The 22,435-nt window shown below is 37.0% G+C and overlaps 1 protein-coding gene across 1 annotated transcript; it reads left to right on the top strand.

Annotated features, from left to right (window-relative positions):
- Positions 1-14,392: 14,392 nt before the first annotated feature.
- Positions 14,393-15,308, top strand: LOC131028543 (protein MNN4-like). Its single transcript, XM_057958827.2, has 2 exons — positions 14,393-14,802; positions 14,919-15,308. Exons 1-2 carry the CDS (start codon positions 14,461-14,463, stop codon positions 15,306-15,308), a joined length of 732 nt encoding a protein of 243 aa, XP_057814810.2. The 5' UTR covers positions 14,393-14,460.
- The last annotated feature ends 7,127 nt before the right edge of the window (positions 15,309-22,435 follow it).

Below are 22,435 nucleotides of genomic sequence, written 5' to 3'. Positions count from 1 at the left end.
TCATCTTCAATGCCCTCTTCTTTAGGTAGAGGGGAAACCAATTTTTGCAGCAAGGATGCTTAACATGAAAAAGTTGTTGGAATCCAAGAAAACTGATAGGGGGGGGGGTGAATCAGTGTTCTACCAGAATGTTCAATTTTAACCTTATTATAACATGAATTCACCAACCGGTAAACTGGTACATATAAGATTGAAAGAAGTAAAACAATCAATAAGAAAATCACAAAAATGAATACCATAACACAAAGAATTATACGTAGAAAACCTTAAAGAGTAAACATCACAGTGGGATTTGTGACCCACAATATCAATCCACTGGCCATATGAAAAGATATTTAAAAATATGGGGGCCTGCACTTGCAGGAAGGCTTACAACCTAGAGCACACTTCTCATCACAAAGGAGTCTCACTAACTACAATCACTTTCAATAAGAAAACATAAAACTAAACTCATATAATGCATCTTCTATGCCTGATAGAGTTCTGGTTCAAGCTTTGATTGTTCCGGTTCTAAAACCCTAAACCCTTACCGGAATAACCTCTTACATAATCTTCACATTACAACATTCCTCTCATTACAAAATATCACTCTCATATCCCTCAACACATTTCATACATCTCACAAAATGAACTAATCAACTGACCTATATACCCTTACAATCTGTCATGCCTCATTTCGGCTTACATAGATAATTACAAAATGAATATACATGTCGGCTCATTACATATTTACATGAATATCAAAATCAATTGTTGACTGCCAGATCTCCCAAATGATGTCGGCCTCCAATACCGATAACCCGATGAAGTCATGTCGGCCTCCAATGCCGGTACCCAAAGAATCCTTCCTACCGGTGAAGATACATGTCGGTACCAGTGCCAGTGTCGATGAAGTGTTTACCACTAAACAACCAAACCAAGGACAAGTAAAAAAGCAAACATGTGTATCACAGTAAACAATAGAGGAAGAGTATGTTGCAGCATCAATGAATTTCAAGAAGGCAATCTAGATGAGACATATGTTAGAAGGTCTTAAACTTAATATGTCTAAACCGGTGACAATAAAAGTACAATTAATATTTCAAAAAATCTTGTATTACATGCAAGAAATAAACACATAGAATTGAAATATCACTTTCTAAGGGAGAGAGTACAGGAAAAGCAAGTCAGAATGGAGTATGTGACAAGCAAAGAGAAGCTAGCAGACATTTTCACAAAACCATTGCCGAAGACTACCTTTGAGTACCTCAGAGGTAAATTAGGGGTCAGACCCCTACATAAGAAAAACTAGGATGCAGGAGATGCATCAATCAAGTATTCTTATTGAAAAAATTTCACTATGGATTGATGAAATGATGGCTACTCTGCAGGGGGGAGTAGCTTAGATGAGATTTGCAGAGATGTTGAAGACAACAACAACAGATTTGATGACCGATGATGCATATGCACCTTTGGCATTGTTGTCAAAGGGGGGGGAATAAGACATTTGATTGGGGAGAAGAAATATATTATCCTAAGGAGGAGAAGATGTGTAACAGAAAGGGGGAGAAGAAATGAAGATTTAGTTCCAGGTGGAGAAGAGGAGAACTGACAAAAGAGTGAAGTGTAACAAAGAAGTTCTAAAACTGAGTAGCATGATTTTAGTTGAATATGGTGGTGTTTATGTTGGTGTTGCCATCAATGCCAAAGGGGGAGAATGTTGGCATGATTAGCATAATTAATGCAGATGAAGAGTGATGACTAAACCGGTAAAGGATTGTTTGTGATGAAGAGATTGAGATTGCATGGTTGGATGAATTTGATTAGTTATTTGTGTTGTCATTGATGGCAACTGATATTTACTATGTTGTATTTTGGCATCTTAGTCTTTTTGGTCTACCGGAAAGAGCTTACTGGTAAAGAAACATGAAACAGGGAATTAGGACCTTAACTGGTAAATGAGGAAATGTTTTGATTAGATCTAGCTCGATTAGTGATGATTGAAGTGTTGTGGATTGGAATGTGAGTTTGTATCATTGTAATATGTATTTGAATGGAACCGCATCATGTTTTGGTTACCGGAAGTCATGTTTATGATTTATGTTGTATTTTTGCTAGGTTTTAAGAAGGGTTTAAGGACCAGTAAATAATTCTCTTAACCAATAATGATTTTTGGTTTGGCGGTGATCTACATCAAGTTCAAATGTTGGAGGTGACGTGACTGGAACCGTGTGAAGTGTTTGAATGATGTTTTGGCACGTTTAAAAAGCAAATTTCTTGAGAATGTGCAAAGTGCTTAGTGGAGCATTCTAAGGATTTGACTTTGTATCAGATCGAGATGCAATGATCATTCAACTATTTTAATTGACTGTAACGATCCATATGATGATCAATGATGATCTATAATGAGTTGTAAAAGATATGTGATGATCTATGTTGTAAGTCTTAGGGTTTTGTAATCGACTAAGTTGTGAAGGTTACTTAGGTCGATACAATTGATGTTTGTTGTGTTGGTGGTTTTGAGAAGATTGTGAAGCCGAACCATAGTGTGAGAGATATGCCAGAGTGTAGCGGATTTGGAGTAGAATTGGATTTTATCAAAAAAGCAGTTAAGTGTTATACCCAGATCATTCACTGTTGTTCCCTAACAGTTGCAGCAGTCAATATCCCTTAACTGGGTAGGTCCTAATAGGCCTTACATTGTAAATCCCTTAACCGGGTATCTCAACATCTGAGTGTTAAATCCTCTTGTGAGGTTGATCCTAACAAGTCAAAGCTCCTAACAGGGCTCATCATCTAAATCCCTTAACCGGGTAGTTCAACATCTGAGTGTTAAATCCTCTTGCGAGGTTGATCCTAACAGGTCAAAGCTCCTAATAGGGCTCATCATCTAAATCCCTTAACCGAGTGACTCCTAACAGGGTTTGCTCCTAACAGGGCATCTTTGTAAGCTTCTAACCGAGCTATGATCCTACCAGGGTGCATTCGGAAAGAGTGCACAACTTTTGTGGGTACCAATTCCCACCGTGGTTTTTCCCTATTTGGGTTTCCACGTGAAAACATGGTGTTCATGTGGTGATTGTTTTTGATGTATTGATTTGATTTACTTTTAATTTATGCATGTTGATGAATGCTTGATGAGCAATTTTGTTAAATGAGTTTAATAGTTGGTTATCAGTGATTACTGGTAATGGTAAAGAGTTTATTACTGGTTTATGATTGATTTGATGAAGTTTAATAAGTTTAATTTTTAAGTTAGAAATTGTTGTTAATACTGATTCACCCCCCCCCCCTCTCACTATTAACAAGATCCTCTAAGATCAACAAATTGTCGATACTAATTTGTCTGACATATTTCCAGATGAATCTGATGCCCATGTCCATCAATGACTATCAGCTCTTCACAATCTCTGTCGGCTCCATCAATGGCGTACCTTATTTTCCAACTTTTTGTAGTTAGTACATTACAGGCAACCTCAAATACTTTATATGACAAAAATGAGATGGGCGGAATTTTTTTATTAGTGTTGCTTTCCAAACCAATTATATACTATACCACTCTTGCTATTTTTCTTTTGCATTGAAGCATATACTTAAAAAACATAATTGCAAAGTGTAGGATTTTGCCAAGATCAAGGGCACAATGAAAAGCATAAAAGAGAGACAATAGAATGACAAGAACAAACTGTATTCTCATCAATATGCAAATGATCAACTGGATTTACCAATACAATGAATATAGGCCTGCTTATATAGGCAAGGCCATATGGATGTATGAGCATACAATTATGACATGTGGCTCAATGAGAAACAAGGGTAGGTAAGAAATACTAGGGGCAAGTAGGAGAAATAATATAATATTCCACAAGAGGTGGATGACCCACCGAATGTGGAGTGTAACAGCAAAATAAGACCACAAAAGGTGGAATTTCTCCTACAAGCTCTATCCCTATGTGCACACTTCCCTAAGTGTCTCAAATCCAAACTACGAAGAGATGCATTATCCTAAGTTAACTTAAGTAAAGTGTAATAATATCCAAAATGAATATTTATTTACACCAACACCCCCCTTAAGTGCAACTTAGGGGAATGAAGACTCAAGTCAACAATGCAAAATAGGTCCCGACTACTAGGCCATGATAGGTACCCATGTACAATATGCAAATGCAAGCAAAACCATGCAATGCAATCTCTCACAAACAAAGAAAGGGAGAAAACCCAATTGGAAAAAACTCCCCCCCAAAAGAGAGATGAATGTACAAAAGACTCTCAAAGAAGAAGGACAAAACCTCAAAGAGGAAAAAGTCCCCCCCATAAGAGAGGAAGGAGAAGTCAGCTGACCCCCCCTAATGACACATCCCGCACCCCTAAGAGAGCTTGCAACTGCTGGAACTTACTCTCGGTGAAAGGTTTGGTGAATATGTCAGCAACCTGCTCTGTTGTAGGACAATACTGCAAATCAATGACCTGCTCCTGGATGAGCTCTCAGATATAGTGCATATGAATCTTGATGTGTTTGGTCCGCTAGTGCTGGACCGGGTTCTTCGAGATTGCAATAGCACTCTGATTGTCGCAATGTAGAACTATCGGTCATGGAGTGGTGAATCCAAACTCTGTGAGGATTTGCTGGAGCCAAATGGTCTCAGTCGCTGCGTTAACAGCGCCTTGATACTTAGTCTTAGTTGAAGAGAGAGAAATAGCATGTTGCTTCTTGCTCTGCTAACAAATGGGCCCCGAACCAAGGTGAAAACTGTAACCAGAAGTAGACTTACGATCATCAAGATCGCCAGCCCAATCGGAGTCTGTGTAACCAACCAAGCGAAGTCTTGTGCCTGCTACATAGTGAATCCCATAGTGATGTGTACCCTGGATGTAATGAAGGATGCGTTTGGCGCCTTTCCAATGAAGCTCATGTGGTTCCTGCATGAAGCGGGAAACCATGCCAACTACAAATGAAATATTAGGGCGTGTATGGGTCAAGTAAATGAGACTACCCACAAGCTGACGATACAAAGTGGCATCAACTGGTGGAGAAGAACACTTAGCCTCAAGCTTGACTCCTGAAAGAAAGGGAGTTGGGGCAGGCTTACAATTAGCCATATGAAAGCGTACAAGTAGATCAAGAGCATACTTGGGCTGCGATAGTGTAATCCCGGAAGGTGACTGTGAAATCTCTATCCCGAGAAAGTAGTGCAAAAGACCCAAGTCAGTCATAGCAAATCTGTCATGCAAAGTAGATTTGACCCTGCTAATGATGGATGAAGTACTACCTGTAATGATCAAGTCATCAACATAGAGCACAAGTATCAAGAGAGAGTCATCCTGTCGCAAAATGTAGACATTCGAATCGGAATGACACCTGGTGAACCCTGCGGAGAGAAGAAAGGAATCCATCTTGGCGTACCAAGCCCTGGGGGCCTGCTTAAGGCCATAGAGAGATTTTCTTAGTCTGCAAACCAAGGAAGTATCCTGGATGAAACCCTATGGATGCTCCATATAAATCTCCTCATCAAGATCACCATGAAGAAAAGCACTCTTCACATCCATCTGATGTATAGCCCAACCATGAGCTGCAGCAATAACAAGTGTCAAACGAACGGAGTTCATCTTGGCTACGGGTGCAAAGGTCTCAGTATAGTCAACACCTGCAACCTGAGAGAAACCTTTCGCAACAAGCCGAGCCTTATACTTATCCACACTACCATTCACTGCAAACTTGGTCCGATAGATCCACTTACATTGAACCATCTTTCTCCCCTTAGGGAGATGGACTAGATCCCATGTGTTGTTCCTCATCAAGGAACTATACTCTTCCTCCATAGCTTGGTCCCATTCAGGAACCCCTGATGCTTCCCTAAATGTCTGTGGATCAGAAGCAGTAGCAATGAATGCATGTGGAAGATCCTGATGTTGTGATCGAGTTCTCCGTGTATCTGAAGAATCCCCAACAAGAGAACCTGCGGACTCAAGTGTCTGTCGAGCCCAATGAGGTCTAGGTGGAGGTGGAGAACGAGGCTCTTCAACTGCAAGTGGACCCGGTGGAGGTGTAACCCTGCGAGTCAGAATTGTAGGAGTCTCGTCATCTGAATCACTAACATCACTATCCACAATGGAGGAAGGTGGAGGAGGTAGAGAGGCTAAGCTAGGAGAGCTTTCCTCAAAGTGAACACTCCTCTCAATGAACACCTCATGTGTCTCAAGATCCATCAATCTGTATGCCTTAACACCCTCAGGATATCCAACAAATATGTAAGGCCGACTCTGCGGTTCCAATGCCTTGCGTTTCTGCGGAGGTATGCGAGCCCATGCTGGACACCCAAAGACTCTAAAATGTCTCACAATCAGTTTCCTACCAGCCCAAGCCTCAAAAGGAGTAATACCTTGCAAAGCTTTGTGAGGAACCCGATTCTGGATGTGTGTGGCATAACTGATAGCCTCTGCCCAAAAGGCGGGATCAAGAGAACGTGCATGTATCATACAACTAGCCATTTCTTTGAGAGTTCTATTCTTGCGTTTTGCAACCCTGTTCTGCTGTGGAGTGTATGCGACAGAATGTTGAAGATCAATCCCCTCATGTGTACAAAAATCCTCAAGTCTTTTGTTCACATATTCCCTTCCATTATCTGTGCGAAGAATCTTGACCACTTTCCCTGATTGCTTCTCCACACGAGTCTTGAAGTCCTGAAATCTGTCAAATAATTCACTCTTATGAATAAGAAAGTAGACCCAAGTGAAGCGGGAGTAGTCATCAATGAAGGTGAGAACATAGCGGGCCTTGCTAAATGAAGGTGCTGGAAATGGACCTACTATATCGTTGTGAACAAGTTGAAGAACTTCCAAAGCTCTCCAAGCTTTCCCCTTATCAAACTTCTCTTCGGGATGCTTGCCCATGGAACAACCTGAACATACACCCTCTGAAAAACTAATTCGAGGTAGACCTGTGACCATGTCTTTAGTGCTGAGCTGCTGAAGATAGCGGTAGTTGAGGTGACCAAACCGCTCATGCCATAGCTTACTTTCTGAATTTGAATGAGTAAGCAAGGCCCTAGAAGGTGAACTTGGCACAAAGTGGGGTAATGAATAAAGCCTTGAGTTGTCATTGACTTGTCCCACTGCTACCAAGGCATCATCATCAAGTTCCCTTACCACAACTGAATCTGGTGTAAACTCAACCTTTTTCCCATTTCCATAGTGAGTGATTTGATAGATAGAGAGAAGGTTGGTAGACAAGTTAGGAACATAGAGAACATTTTCAAATGTTCCATCATCCATGTCAACTGAACCTTTCCCTTCAACCTCTACCTGTGTATCATCACTTATGTAAATGTGAGGTACCTTAGATGGCTTCAATGAAGAAAACTGCTCCTTTGTAGAACCCATGTGATATGAGGCACCCGAGTCAAGTATCCATTGCTGTGAAGAACCTGTTGTAGCCACAAATGCTTGCCCTTTTCCCTTAGACTGTGAGGAAGAGGAAGGAGATGAATCCTTCTTTGTGTAGGTGGATGGCAAGTTGATGTTGTTTTTCTTAAGAAGATTAGTTAACTCATCAACTTGCTTTGCGTGGCATCGATGCTCATCATGACCATACTTCTTGCAATATGCACAAGTTGGTTTATCCTTCTTAGGTGGTGTCCCCTTCTTGGAAGAGGATGAAAAATCGCCTTGTGATGGAGAGGATGATTGCCCTTTTTCCTGGTGTGGATTAGACTTGGATTGCTTCTTCTTCTTGTTGGAATCTTTGCCTTGACTTCCTTGATTCCCTTGATTAGCCACCAAAGCCTTGGACTTTGAAGACTTGAGAAGCCCCATGTTGAACAACTTAGATTGTTCCAATATCAACATTTCTGTTAAAGCATCAAATGAAGGCATAACATAGGAACTCCCCACTATCAAACGATGAGTTTGGAAGCTAGACACAAATGCTGCATATTCTGGTGCAAGCTTGTCCAACAAGTTGAATATCAGCTGAGCATCCTTTTTGTCAATTCCACAATCCTTAAGCTTTGCTCTTAGCTCATTTGTTTTGGTGACATAATCTTGGATTGTATCAAAAATCTTGGGACCCAAGTTGATGAGCTCATTGTCAATCTTATAGCCTCTGATTTCATCAACTTGACCATACAATTTCTGAAACATATCCCAAGCCTCCTTGATTGTTGTACACTTTTCAATATGAAAGATGAGGTCATCTGAGACATACTTGTGCAAAGTTCCAAGAGCCATGCAATTCTTTGTGAGCCATTCTAATTGAGCATTTGGATCAGCCTTAGGATCAGGTGGTGTTGTTATTGTTCCATCTATGTAATGTGTGAGACCCTTTTCCATTAATTTACTCCATACTTTAATTTTCCATGATGCATAATTATGTGGAGTTAAAGGTGGAAATTTATGAGGACTCATTGCAACAAAAATGGAAAGAGCATAAAGAGAGGCACAATCACACAAGACAGCCCCCCCAAATTCACTCAATCAAAGAACCCCCACAAAAGTGATGATTTGGCACTTTATAATTAGTGCGTATACAATGGGCCACTTGCAAAAAATGGCAAAGTGGACTTCTGATTACAATTTTACAACTGCCTCAATAAGGCCAAAAGAGACTCAAACTAATAATGAAGAGATCTAAACTAAGATCCAAGCACTTTACAAGTACCTAATAGGCCAAATAAGACCAATATCTGAAAGTACAATTTCCACTCAAAATCTCTGAAATCTTATCATAGATTATGAAAGTAGACAAAAAGACATGTACTTTCAAAAAAAATGGCACCTGAAAAGGAGGTCGTATGAGCTTAAAAGAGGCCTTTGAAGTTGCAGAATTGAGGATTGGACAGGTACAGCTGAGAGAATCCAAAAATTCTAAAAAACCTGTGCACCAAAATCAAAAAATAGCCATACCACTGGAAAGATCATGAAATGTTAGCCCATTTCAAAAAAAATTGCACCAAAAAAGGAGCAAAAATGAGCAAGATATGGCCTTTCAAAGTTGGACTGCAAAACTGAAAAGCTCAATGGAGAGGGGTTGAAAAATTTCAAAAGTTTGCTGATGTGGCGCTGACCTCAGCAATTCATTGGCTTAAATTTGACGGCCGTATGACCGTCGTGAAAACTTCGCCTCCCTACTGACTGGGCATCCGTACTGTATGGACTGCTGACTGGGCAGCTGGCTAGGCGTACGGTCTGATGACGTGGCGATCTGACAGTGCGTACGGACAGATGACGTGGCTCTGTGACTGGGTGTACGGTTTTGATCGTGGGCCAGTGGCTGCCTGCCACGTGGCGGGCACGGGTCCGCCTGTTTAGAAGACGCCGGAGAGGAGGGAAGCGAGCTGCCGGAGAGAGCTTTGGCCGGTGGCAGGCTAGGAGCCGAGGTCGTCGTAGGTGGAGGGAGCTGTCGGAGAGAGGTCTGGACGAGCGACGATGAGAAACCTGGGCACCGGCGGGAGTTTGGGCAGTCGGCGGGGGTCACGTCGGTGGTGACGGGTACACGTCGGCGCGGGAGGTACACGGCAGGCGCTGCAGAGTGGAACCGGGCGTCAGACCTGCAGGGTACGACAAAGTACGGGGGGGTCTGCGGACCCCCAAACAACTTTGCGGAAACTATCACTCTTTCTTTATCTTCCCCCTCTTTAACTCACCCATCTCTCCTTCCCTCCCTTCCTCCATATCTCTTTTTTATATCCCTATATCTTCTTCTCTCTCCCTTTCACTCCTCATATATATCTTTATATCTCTATTTCCCCATCAGTCTACCTAGCCATCTATATTACTCTCTCTATCTCTTCCCCTCCCTCCCCCCCTGCCCCACACACACACATTCACCTCCCTCTTCCTATATATCTCTCTATCTCTTTCTCTCTATCTCTCCCTCTCTATCTCCGTATATATATATATATATATTCCTCTCCCAATGCCTCTTTGCATCTATTTTTGTCCCTCTTCCTCTCTCCTTATATCTTCATTTCTATATCTATGTTTATCTCTCCCTCTATCTCTAAACTATCTCTAAACATGTTTCCCTCTCTCTATCCATACATCTCTCTCCCTATATCTCCATCTCCCTCCTTTTAAATTTTTTCCATAATATAATGCCCCAAGCTTTCACACAAGACATTAATTAAACCATTGAACAAACAATTTTTTTGCATTGTACGTGACATTCACATAGTGTATTACACACCAATGTGCACACAAGGTATCAAGACAAGCACAATGACACACAAGATGACATCACCAATGCATCAAATGTGGAGGCACAAATCGAAAGACTTCACTAATCATGTGAAAGGTAATTGTTAAATTTGTTGCACAAACAACATCATTTTCTAAATAGTCTATTGATTGAGCTCATGCGTTGCAAATGTATGCAACCAATAGACCAAAAATTAATCCTAATCGACCTTCCACACCTCTTCGTCATACCCATTGCACACCAAGGTGCAATTGCTAGTGTAGACCATTTGTTCAATCCTATAGTGTTTGTAATTATATGGAAAATGTTTGATATAACTCTATTTGATAAATCTATGTTGTTTTGTAAAGTGTTTCAAAAAATGATTTTGATTGTGATTATATTGTGCATATTATAGATCTTAATATATGAATCTTCCTACTACAAATCCCAATACATGAATCTTCCTATTCTTTATTTCAAAGATTTGATGTTAGTGATAAATAAATGATTTCTATATAAAAAATTATTATATTATTCAACTTCAAAAAAACAAAAACATTTTGTGATATGTTACTTTGGTCACTATTCTTCTTTATCGTTTCAAATCAACTATGCTCACTAATTGTTTTAGTAGGTGTTTACAACATGATGGTTTCTAATTTTTTAAAGTTGAATGCCATTGTGAGGTAGGTAGGCAATTTTAGATTGAAAGCTACTCATTATTAGTAGCACTTGCATCAAATGGAGGTGCAATGGTTACACCAATAGTAAAATATGCATTAAGTGATATATTGGAGGGTATGAATTGAAGAATGTGAGAAATGAATATAATAGCGTCCTGATAGTAGTATCATAGTGTTCTAGTAGTAGTATCTTGTGAGGATGATTGAGTTTATATGACCTTGAGATATTTACAATGTTGACATGTTCTTTGCTACGATGTAGTAGTGCATTTCACTCAAAAGAAGGGAAGTGAATTGCCTCGAGTTATTTGCAACTTTGATTCACTAGGTATTTTGTGCCAATGATTTATTCTAACTTCATGTTCTCAGCTCTTTGTACAATATATTACATTAAAAAAGAAATAAATGATTTACAATTTATAGTATTTGACACATCAAGTGAGAGATTAGTTTGTTAATTAGGGAGCTTTCATCACCACATTAAATTCACTTTCTTCTACAAACATTCTTTGTTCAAGGAATTATTCACAACTTACGTCATGTCTCATGTAAAATGAAACAAAAAGATCAAAATAATGTTTTCAGATTTGATTTTTTTGTATAAAGAAATTGATTATATAAGTATATTTGATTATAAATTTACAACATATATTCTTTATAATTTTTTATTTTTATTTTATCAATAAAGGGCAATAGCTGGAATATATTTAAAATATAGTATAATATTACATTAGAAGTCTATAAAACATTAAAAGATGAAAAGCATACCATAAGAAAATTAGGAAAAAATGCCCAACTAGAGCAAGAGACCAGAGCCCAGCGAGTAAAATGAGACCATTTCTACATACAAAACAAAGTTAAAAGTTTCAAACGAGAGACCAAAGAGAACAAAAGACTCTCAAAGCATATTCTTTTTATTTATCAGTAATATTTTGTATTTTATTGAATAAAACTAAACAATACATCTTCATCTGGATTATATCCCTCAAACCACCCAAAAAGTCACCCATAAAAGACTCCAAACAACCCATAAAAAAAGTATCCATAAACCCGTAGTCTGCACAAACCCTACCCCACATCTACAATTATGAGAATAACATACACATAGTGCTAGACAAAAAACTGGCATAAACTATTCAAACTATTCTAACTGAAAGTTCAGATTTTCAAAACAAGAATTTAACATAAAAAAGAAATGGCATGAAGAGGTACCCTTCCCTGCAGCATGTTTATCTCTCTTTCTTCACCGCCTTTGCATTCGATGAGCTCGCAACTTCCCTTGCCCTGTTCACTTCACCAGTCGGTTTGTTAGCCTGCGACATATTCTGCTTGGCCATTTCCGTAGTTAGGTGCCTGGTTATCGGTCACATCCTTTGCTCCTCCTCCACCACCCCAGCTTCCTCCTTCGCTTGCCTGATAATCTCCTCCAATTCCATGATTTGAATGTACATTATCAGGCCCTCCCAACCTCTCCTTGCATCATCCTGAAATCTTGCTTTTACTTCTTCTCGATGTCTCAAAAAAGGAATTCATGCCTGCCTCTAAGCTCAAAGTGCTCCTCTGGAATGCCTTCCAAAACATTAAAGCCGCATCCCGGGACCGCCCACTCCAACAAAGATTCCATATTGAGCAAATAATCTCTTGGCGCTATCATCGTCATCACTTTTCTCACCTCCACACGAGAATAAGCAAATTCGAGTCCCCACACCATAATTAAGGCGTAGATAACCACCCTTGTTCTGTATCTATGCTCGATAACAACCACCTCCTCACCAAGAACTAGTTGAACAACCCTCAAGAACAGGGGGTCCTTTGGAATGAACATGTTTTGCAGCCATTTTGAAGGAACCAAACCCCGAAAAGAAAGCATAAGCTTAGTTGTTTTGAGTATGAAATTGGCTTCCATATCGCACTCCCCACAAAATCGCCTAACTCTACATAGAGAGCACTATTGCCACCACCAAAATCGCTCGACTGCCACAATGAACGAATGCAAATTCTCATTCTAACAATAAATGAAGCTCTCCCAACTCCCGCCGTCAATGCAAAGGATTTTGGCATTAATTGCTTGTAATACTCGAGCCAGCCTAGGCACACGAACAAAGAGAAAAGAAATACATTTCACACATTTCAAGTATGACAAGGTACTGTACTTAGAAGATTATCTTAACTCCATTGAATGGTACTATCATTTCCATCCCACCACCTCACCTCTACCTTAGCTAAATCACATGCCACATTGGACAATCCATCAGCACTGGCATTTCCACTTCTCCTTACATGAGAGATGCAAAAATCTTGAAAAGATTTTAATATTGAGCAGATTAATGTGATAAACTTATTTAATCTCCAACTCGGGGTTACTCCTTTCATGATTGCGTTAACCACAACTTGCAAATCTCCCCTAAATGGACTTTCGAAACCTTCATGTTTACTACCAAATCAGCTGCTAACAAAACTGCTTGCACCTCTGCCTCATTATTTATTCCATCTTGTAGTCTTTTTGCTCCTTTAAAAAGAACCTTCCCTTCATCATCGCAAGCTACACATCCCGCTCCAAAAGTACCGGGTTACCCCTAGAAGCCCCGTCATAGTTGATCTTAACCCATCCTCGTTCGGGTTTTAACCAAATCTCCTCCTTGTTTCCAAAGTTCTTACAAACAGGATTAACCCATGAACAGATCTCAGAGCATTATCTTTATTTATATATTCTATATAAATTATATCTTCTATATGATTTAAATAATTTATAAAAAAAATTATTACGACTATGATTTCATAAAAGAGGTTAAAAGAAAAGTCATTATTAAAATACATTATTTTAACCTTTACAATACTATTAACTAAATCTTATCAATTCCTTTTCAAATTAATTTTCATCCTTATTATTATTTAAAATTAGAATTTATTTTAACTAATATAATTAAAAAATCATTTCAAATTAAAATACTAAGATTTTACCTATTCTAATCCCCTTCTCCTTTGGTTTTACTCACCCACATGTGCGAATAAGAACGACAGGACAATAAATGGTGAAATAAGATTGACCACTTTGCCTCTAAATCATTGAATATTCATTTAAAGCGGCCTCTAAACTGCAATTTGGTCACTAAATTGCAATTTGAATACTAAATTTCAAAAGCAAACTGCCTATAAAATTTTGCAGCTTAAGAAAATAACAAGATATTCCAACAGTTGTATCGGAAATTCGCGAGATTACCGCTTCAAAACCTATCGGCAAACTTTTATTTGATTTGAAATTTTTGATCTCGGCGAATTTTATCCGACTTCCGGTGGGCAAAGGCTTGTGAGGTACCTAGGTACATGATGGTTTCCGAATCGTTTAAAGTTGATTGCGTTGTGAGGTACCTAGGTAATTAATTTTAGATTGAAAGAAAGCTACTCATTTTAATTATATTTCCGTCATAAATCTGCTGATCTGGGAACCTCATTACCGTGACATTTCCATTAAAAAGAGCATCCGGTTTTAAAAAATGAGCGTGTCGTCTGTAACCCGCCATAATACCCGATATAAATCCCTGACCAAAAAAAGCTGAGTTTCCCTAGAAACGCGCCTTCTGTGTTTTTTCTTTGCTCCCCGCCTATCTTTCTTTTTACAGCATGGCGGCTTCTTCAGAGAAAACCGCGCCATCAAATAATAGGCAGGGCGGAGGGAACAATGAAATTGTTGAGGTTTTTTCAATACCCATTTCAACGAAGAAGCGCAAGAGAGGAGAGGAGTCGAAAAATGAGAGGCATACAAGTAGCAAAGGCAAGGAGAAACAAGAAAAACCTACACCCGCCTCCGCTGCAAAGAAAGTCAGATTCCAGGAGGAGGTAACAACTGAGACCAAAGAAATTGATGAAAGGGAAAACAGCATTTTGAAAAGGAGAAAAGAGAGCAGTCTGGTGGAGAATGATAAAAAAAAAGATGAAGGGAAAGAAAAACACTCAAGTGTTGAGGTAACGATTTCGAAAAACTCTTGTTTATTATCATTTTAATATATATATGTTTTTTGTTTATAGTGGCATTAAAATTTGAATTTGATGGTGGTTTTCAAATCCAAATTTCAAACCAGGTGCTGGATCACATTCACACCAAGAATATGATTGAGGGGTGTGTGAAATCTATGATAAGTGAAGCAAAACAAGAATTTGGGAAAGAGAACAAGAGTATTATGGATGCCTTTCAAAATAAGGCGAGACAAGGAAATGAGAAGCGCAAAGGGTCAGCCTCTTACAAGCACAGGGCTGATATGTTTGATAGTTTACCTTGGTCTCATTACATAAGAAGCGATATGTTGGAAGCCCCACTGAATGATTTTGAAATTGAAGAACTAAACGAGAAGTGGCGGCAGGTGCACGAAACTGAGTTGAAAGCTAGGATTGGACGAGTTGTGTTAATGAATGAAGAACTGCAAATGAGGATGGCGCGAATTCGTAAGGAGTCGAATGATAAACGTTGTTAGGGTTTTTGTTCTTAGACTAGACGTTTTACTTGTGAAGATTTTATGTTGGCAGTGAGTTAACTGCTGTTCAAACTTTAGACCTTGTTTTATTGCATTTTGTTATTTTGTTCTATCTTTAGCAGCAACTCTAATTTCAGCTAAAGTGTATAGGCTAGGAAATTTCCAGTTTTTGGCAGTTTGACTGATGTAAGATAAGATGCACGTACCGTTCTTAGCCATCTTCATCTAAAGAAAATGCATGGGTATAAGACTTGAATGATATCTCATTTCTATTTTAAGCTACTGCAATATATTTCTAAAGGCAGTTGTTGTTTTTTTTTCTTTCGATCAGTATAAAGAAAAGAAATAGTTGTAGATTTGAAAGTTAAATACTCTGTATTCTCACCATTTGCATTTTCAGCAGTATGTGTTTGTAGATTAGAGTAGTCAGAGATTATTGTTTTTCACCATTTGCATTTTCAGCAGGATATTGTATTTTGATTGTTGAGTAGTGAGTACTAAGCATTTCAATTGTGTGAATACCAAATATTGTAGTCCGTTTTGCTTTTTCTTCTTTTAGAAGGAAGATATATATTTTATTGGTGACTATTGAGTGTAGGTTTTACGATCGCTGGGATAATTTGGAACTGTTATAGATCAGCTGGTTAAAGAGATTCAAAGAGTACTTTTACACAATGTACTTTAGTCAATAATTTTCTGATAATGCTTAAATTGTTGTTTTGAAAGGAGTACTTTTACACAATCTACTTTAATTTATAGATGCCAACTATTCAAGCACAATTTCTTTGTGTTGAGATTATAGGGTGTTTCAAAACAATGTTATTTTCTGATCCATGAATGTTGCAAGGTTGCTATCTCAATATTTCAAGTGGAATTTGGTAGATCGAAGAAGTTTTTTTTATAGTTCCAGGCTGAATGATCCCTTCACAAAATAACCACATGAAGTTCCAGGTTGAATGATCCCTTAACAATTAACTCTTGAAGTATGTGTTTGTAGATTAGAATAGTCAGAGATTATTGTTTTTCACCATTTGCATTTCAGCAGGATGTTGTATTTTGATTGCTGAGTACTAAGCATTCCAATTGTGTGAATGTCAAATATTGTTGAATACCGAAACAGGCTACAATTGTGTGAATACCATCTTCATCTAGAATTGTTTGCCAATATAAGCAATGCAGTAAAATATTGGCATTCTAGATTAGGGTAAATTGTACTCAGAATTGTCCATTATAATACCAAATATTATTTGAACAATTGTTATTTATAATCAGCTCTTACCTTCAAGGTTGAGCATTTCAATTGTGTGAATACCAAATATTGTTGAAATTTAGTCCCAAGAAATTTAATTTGCTTGGATGAGCCTAATGCTAAAAATATTATGAAGAAGAAATGATTGGTGAGTAGTTCATCTAAATAATTAAATAGTCAATTTTGAGAGGTTCATGAGGCTCTATTTTACATTCTAGTAAACTGGTAAACTGGTAATGTTTGCTACATATGTAATTTGCAATCTGTTATATCATTTGTGTGTATGTTATGAAATATTGATGCTCCAACTTGTATTATGAAAAACAAAAATCTCATCAAATAGAGGTATTTAGTATTTACAGATTAGATCATCAAATAGAGGTATTTAGTATTTACAGATTAGATTGGACTTTGTGGACACTCAATGCACTCTACAATTCACTTTCCTTGTTTAGTTCCTTGGAGACAGGTGGTTGCACCTGGGCTCCACATAAAGGGTGTATTTTATTTTATCTGATTATTTTTGTTTTCAGAATTGCCCCAACGAGACGGTGTAGATGCACACCGAGATCTCTGCTCACATGTTCATAATGCATTGATTTGATCTATATGCTTGGTGTGTGAGCTGACCCCTACCTAGCATCTATCTGTCAATTCCTACTTCTGATCAGGTTGGAGACTTGTTTGTTGTATATGGCCAAATGGTGTGACTGCCTTTAAGGAAACCCATGTCTTCCCAAGCTTTAAAATATTTTCAAAAGAGGAGGTATTAAAAATAAATTAAACAATTATATTTAAAATAAATAAATTTACAATTATATTTATAATTATCAAAATAAATTTACAATTATATTGAAAGTAGATATATTGTAAGTATAAATTATATAGATTTAATTTTTAAAATGATGTCTATGTTTTGAAGAAATAATTTTATTTTGTAGTAATTAGAGAATATAAGATCAAATATTTTGTTTAATAATTATAAACAAATATATTTTTATATAAATATTTTTAAATAAAGAATTAATAATAAATAAATAGATAGTTGTATTGAATTAGATATATTGTGAATTAGATTTTAGATATGATATATATTTAACCAAATAATTTTATTGTCTATTAATTTAATATTATAAGATTGGAAATTTTATTTTCTACTAATTAAATATTATTAGATTAGATATTTTGGTTATGTTATGGTGTGACAAATTTTCTTGTTGTTTAGGCTTCGGTGAACAACTATACCCCTAATAATGACAACTTTTTTTGATATTGGTATTGCTTTGTTGAATTTGTGTCAGGCTATAGCAGATCCACAAGTTGGCCAGGATGTTATTACTATATCTAGTAATGACCCTGAGAATAACATAGTTCCACCACAAGGAAATGAGACACCTTTATCTATAATAGACTCAACATTTGTGGACTAGCCAGGCTTTTACCAAAGCAATATAGAAGACTTTGCAAACAAAATCATAAAAAGATGTGAAGAGACTCTTGAAGAAGCTATGCAATCAATCTATGACGTACGCTTTGTGCAAGAGTATGAGGTCGAGTTGGTGCAAGAGACTTTAAAAACAATGTATGCAGTTATACTATTCCACATTCCTCTTTTCTAGAATTCTAGATTACATGCACTCACAAATCGTTACACAATTCAAGCCTCAATTTATGTATCTTATCTATTTACTCAAGCTACAAATTTTTTTCTTGCATACAACACCTTGATGTACACATCTAATCATATCGTTTCTTTGCTTGTATAGGTCCATGGAATACATTGCATCTCTCACAAAACATCATGCCCATAATATAACACCAAAGTATATATTTCTTTATTATGTTAATGATAACATTTACTAATTAAAAACAAGCTTGAACTCTCCTCCTAATTTCCATGAAAAAAAGAAAGAGAAGTGAACCTCCTCTGTCCGATTTCATCGACAAGGGTATCGATTACTTAACACAAAATTTTCTCCAAATACCTCAATTCTTATGTTCATCTTGGGCTTCTGAACTGATGTTATTAGAAAGGCAAGAAAGTTATTTAACGACACATTTTCCAAAGTAGAGAAAATCGAAAGAGGAAAAATCTTAGGGGCTAAGGTAGACAGGGTATCAAATCTTGCTATAGAAGCTTATCACTAAATTATATGAATTTTTCTTCAATTTTTTGCAAATCCTCTACCGAAACAAGGGGCATGTAGTGTCCACCCTTGATTTGACTTGTTTTGATTAGAGTTGATTTCTATTTCATGCGTGATAGACTTATCTCAACTATTTATAATGATTTGGATGATGATTATTCATGTGTTTTAGTTACGCATTGTGATGATAGACATTATTGGGCATACGCTATTTTGGATGATTTATACGATGTTGATACTATCATTATTGATCATGTTATTTGATGGATACTATATGCTTACTATGTGATAGATTATATTGATCATGGATTTGATGTTGAATATGATTACACTAACCTTATTTCATGATTACATTTGATGATATGCTTATGAGATGTGTTTGACTATTGTTTGACTATCTTTGTGATAGAGACAATTCCACATCACTCATTGTGAGTGGGATGTGTCGTCGCGACTTTCTATCACTTGTCTGTTATGATATATATGTATATGTTGTATTATCGTTTTGTGGTTGCAGGACCTTGCAAGTACCAGACATCGATTCCACTTGGCTTCACAGGTCTAAGCGTGTCTTTAATTCCAATGGCTTATATGGTTCGGAGATGACATTAGTTCTATAATAACCCACCTTGATTAACCCAACAAAATTTGACCCTTTTTTTTTTTGTTTAATTTAATCATTTATGTTTGATTCAATCGCATACTCTGGGCATCCATCCATTAGGATTAGGCATTCATCCATCCGGGATGAGCATCCAACCATACGGGTTAGGCATCTATCCATACGGGGTAGGAAGTTTCATCTATCCAATACCGGATAGGCATCTACCCATACGGGGTAGGAATCTATCCAATTCGGGTCCTGAGTCACTCACTAAGTACTACACTCTTCAAATAGGAGTGCACCGAGGTCGCCGTCCTTAGGAGAAATTAAAATAACATAATACAAGCTTGAATTTCGCCTTGGAATTTGGCTTAAAGCTTCGGGAAGTCAAGCGAATCCATATGGAATTCCTTCCGAGTATGCATTGAATTACTTTTCCCTTTTTATTAAACTTATCTTTCAAATTAGGATTCTACTCAATCCTTCTTCTTACCAAACCTAGACCCCATCCACGAACGCCTGAGTACTAGGGACAACTCCGTCCCTAGACTGCCTACATACCTGTTTCGGCACGGGATCAAGGCGTAAAGTATGTAGTTCTATTTTCTACTCTATGGTTTGGTGTAAACTGATTAGTGGGTACGCAACCTTTTCTAGGGTCAATGTCCCAGACAGTTTCTCTGCGATTGCTACCCACAGTGGTAGCACTTAAGCAAAGGCTCAAGATGGCCTATTGCTTGTGGCGTAAAACAACTAGATCCTAATACCTATCATAAGCGTCACCCTTGACCAATTGTCAATCGTCAACAATTCTTCGAGATTAAATCAATTTCATAAAAGCATTTCACTCAATCATCCCTATAGGGGTTTACTATGGTTTAACTCAGCGGATGAAAGATCATTTTTAAATTATCTTATTAGATTATGGATCCAAGGGGGATTACCCGCCCCTTGGACTTTAACTTCCAAGTGTCCTTTATTACTCCCCAACGATTTATAGAGACGATGCCACAGACGTCATTGATGCAGTTTTATTGGGCGTTAAGTGCAGTAGTTCAACACGACGACATTACCCGTAAGCGTGACTTAGAGGCACTGTATATACTGAACGCTGCTAGGTTTTGGTTTTCCAACTTCCTTTATTTAGTTTTCTAACTAAGAAGCTATGAAAACATCATGCTTGAAAACAATTATGAAATGAATGTACGTAATTAGACATTGTAAAGTTTAATTAATTGAAATAACTACCTCGATGGTATTCATGTACCACTTGATTAAAAAAATACCATCTTTCTACAATTAATATTTCAAACTTGAAAGCTAACTTACATAATAATGACAATTACGAACTCGCATATTGATAATTAAAAACGTGTAACTTGCATGGGGATGAAAACGTCAATAAATGCAATTAATGTATAAGTAATTTGCATGATACAAGAATAGTGTAACTTGCGTGCAAGATTAAGCAATGTATTATTCCTACCACGCGAATAATTAATTATAGTCATAGGTTCCAAAAATAGCAATTAGTTTAGACATTTTTTGGTTCAATCATGAATTAATTATTTTTTATGAATCCAAAATGCCAACTAAGTGGCCCAACGAATCTTAAATAGATTGAAAGATCTAATTATAATTTAATTTTACAATTATAAAATTTACTAAATTTACTAAAGATAATTTAATTATAAATCTACCTAAGTTGATTTTACTTAAACTAAGTAAATAAATATATATACAAAAACAATTTAACAAACTCATTTGCCAAAAAAAAAAGAATTTATGTTGTGGCTTTTAATAGGCAAGTGGAAGAGGGGGCCCATGAGTCCCATTACCACTGCGGACCTGCGGGTACAGGCTTGCAGTGGTGGGGGACCGCCGTGGTCCCAACCACTACCCTGCGGCCACTACCATAAGAGTGACCGCAGGGTAGTGGGGGTACCCCTCCTAGCCGCGATAATAACTCCACCCACTCCCCCTGCGTCGACACATTGTTCCATGTGGAGTTTAATCTACGGATTTTGCATTGTTTCGCATATAAATTTGTTTGGCATAAATTTTAACAATAATATAAATACTTTATATATATATAGTTTTCATTTTCAATTTATTTAAGCATAGAGAGAAATATATAAACAGATATATGTGTAATAGAAATATTAATGTAAAACAAGTGAGAATAAGAATTTATTCACAGGGTTGAATAACACAGAAAACTAAATTGTTTCAGCAATGTACAGAACTAATATTCACAGAGAGATTTATACTTCATTTTTCACAGAGAGTAATGGATACAATGAGGTTTATATTTTATTATCAGACATTTTTTGTTCACAGAGAAGTAAGACTGCTCATAAGGAATTGAGATTTATGATCAAATCTACATTCAGAGAGAGAGAGAGAGAGAGAGAGAGAGAGAGAGAGAGAGAGAGAGAGAGATGGGTTTTTACTTAGAGGGAAAAAAAAAATTTAAATAACTTCATATGCAGAATATCAACTTGTATTCACACAGAGGTAAGATTATTCACCGGGATATAAGATTTAATTACAGAAATAAGATTTACATTCAGATTTCCATTCCAAGAGCGAGAGAAATTAATTTAAGAGAAGAATAATAAGGAACAAGATTCATACGCAAGTGATTATCATTTAATAACACATAGAGGAGTTTAATCTCAGAAAAAGAAATTTAAATAAGGGAAATATGATTTTTGCACAGATCAAAGAAAAAATCTTTTGGAAAAGCAAAAGTAAGATCTGATATATATTTTCTAAAGAGAATTAAATAAATAATAAAGCTATCTTTTACATGCATTATATGAAAGTACTTTTATCAATATTTATCCCTAAATAAGAAGAAAAGATTTACAATCTAATAATTTATTTATTTTTATATAAAGGAAGATCTAGAAGCTATTTTTTTTTATAATACAAATTAGTCATATGTAAATGAGAGATGACAAAAAAGAGAACCTGACTTATCGAAGCTCGATGTTGAATCCTCTAGCTATCATTTTTTATCCTTCCTTGCAACTTGAGAGAAATCTTCAAGAACAACTTAACAATCCTGCAAAGAAAATGAGACTACCAAAGAAGATCCTACTACTAAAACTCGGAAGATTTT

Source organism: Cryptomeria japonica, unplaced genomic scaffold, assembly GCF_030272615.1.
Source record: "Cryptomeria japonica unplaced genomic scaffold, Sugi_1.0 HiC_scaffold_13, whole genome shotgun sequence".
Lineage (NCBI taxonomy): Eukaryota > Viridiplantae > Streptophyta > Pinopsida > Cupressales > Cupressaceae > Cryptomeria > Cryptomeria japonica.
Note: the sequence above shows the minus strand (reverse complement) of the source record. Positions and strands in the feature narration are given on the sequence as shown.

What these genes read in the sequence shown, in the direction of transcription:
- LOC131028543 (XM_057958827.2), top strand. Translation starts at nt 14,461, where the DNA reads ATGGCGGCTTCTTCAGAGAAAACCGCGCCATCAAATAATAGGCAGGGC. An exon ending in AAAAACACTCAAGTGTTGAG is followed by an intron (nt 14,803 to 14,918) that starts GTAACGATTTCG and finishes ATTTCAAACCAG; the next exon opens with GTGCTGGATCACATTCACAC.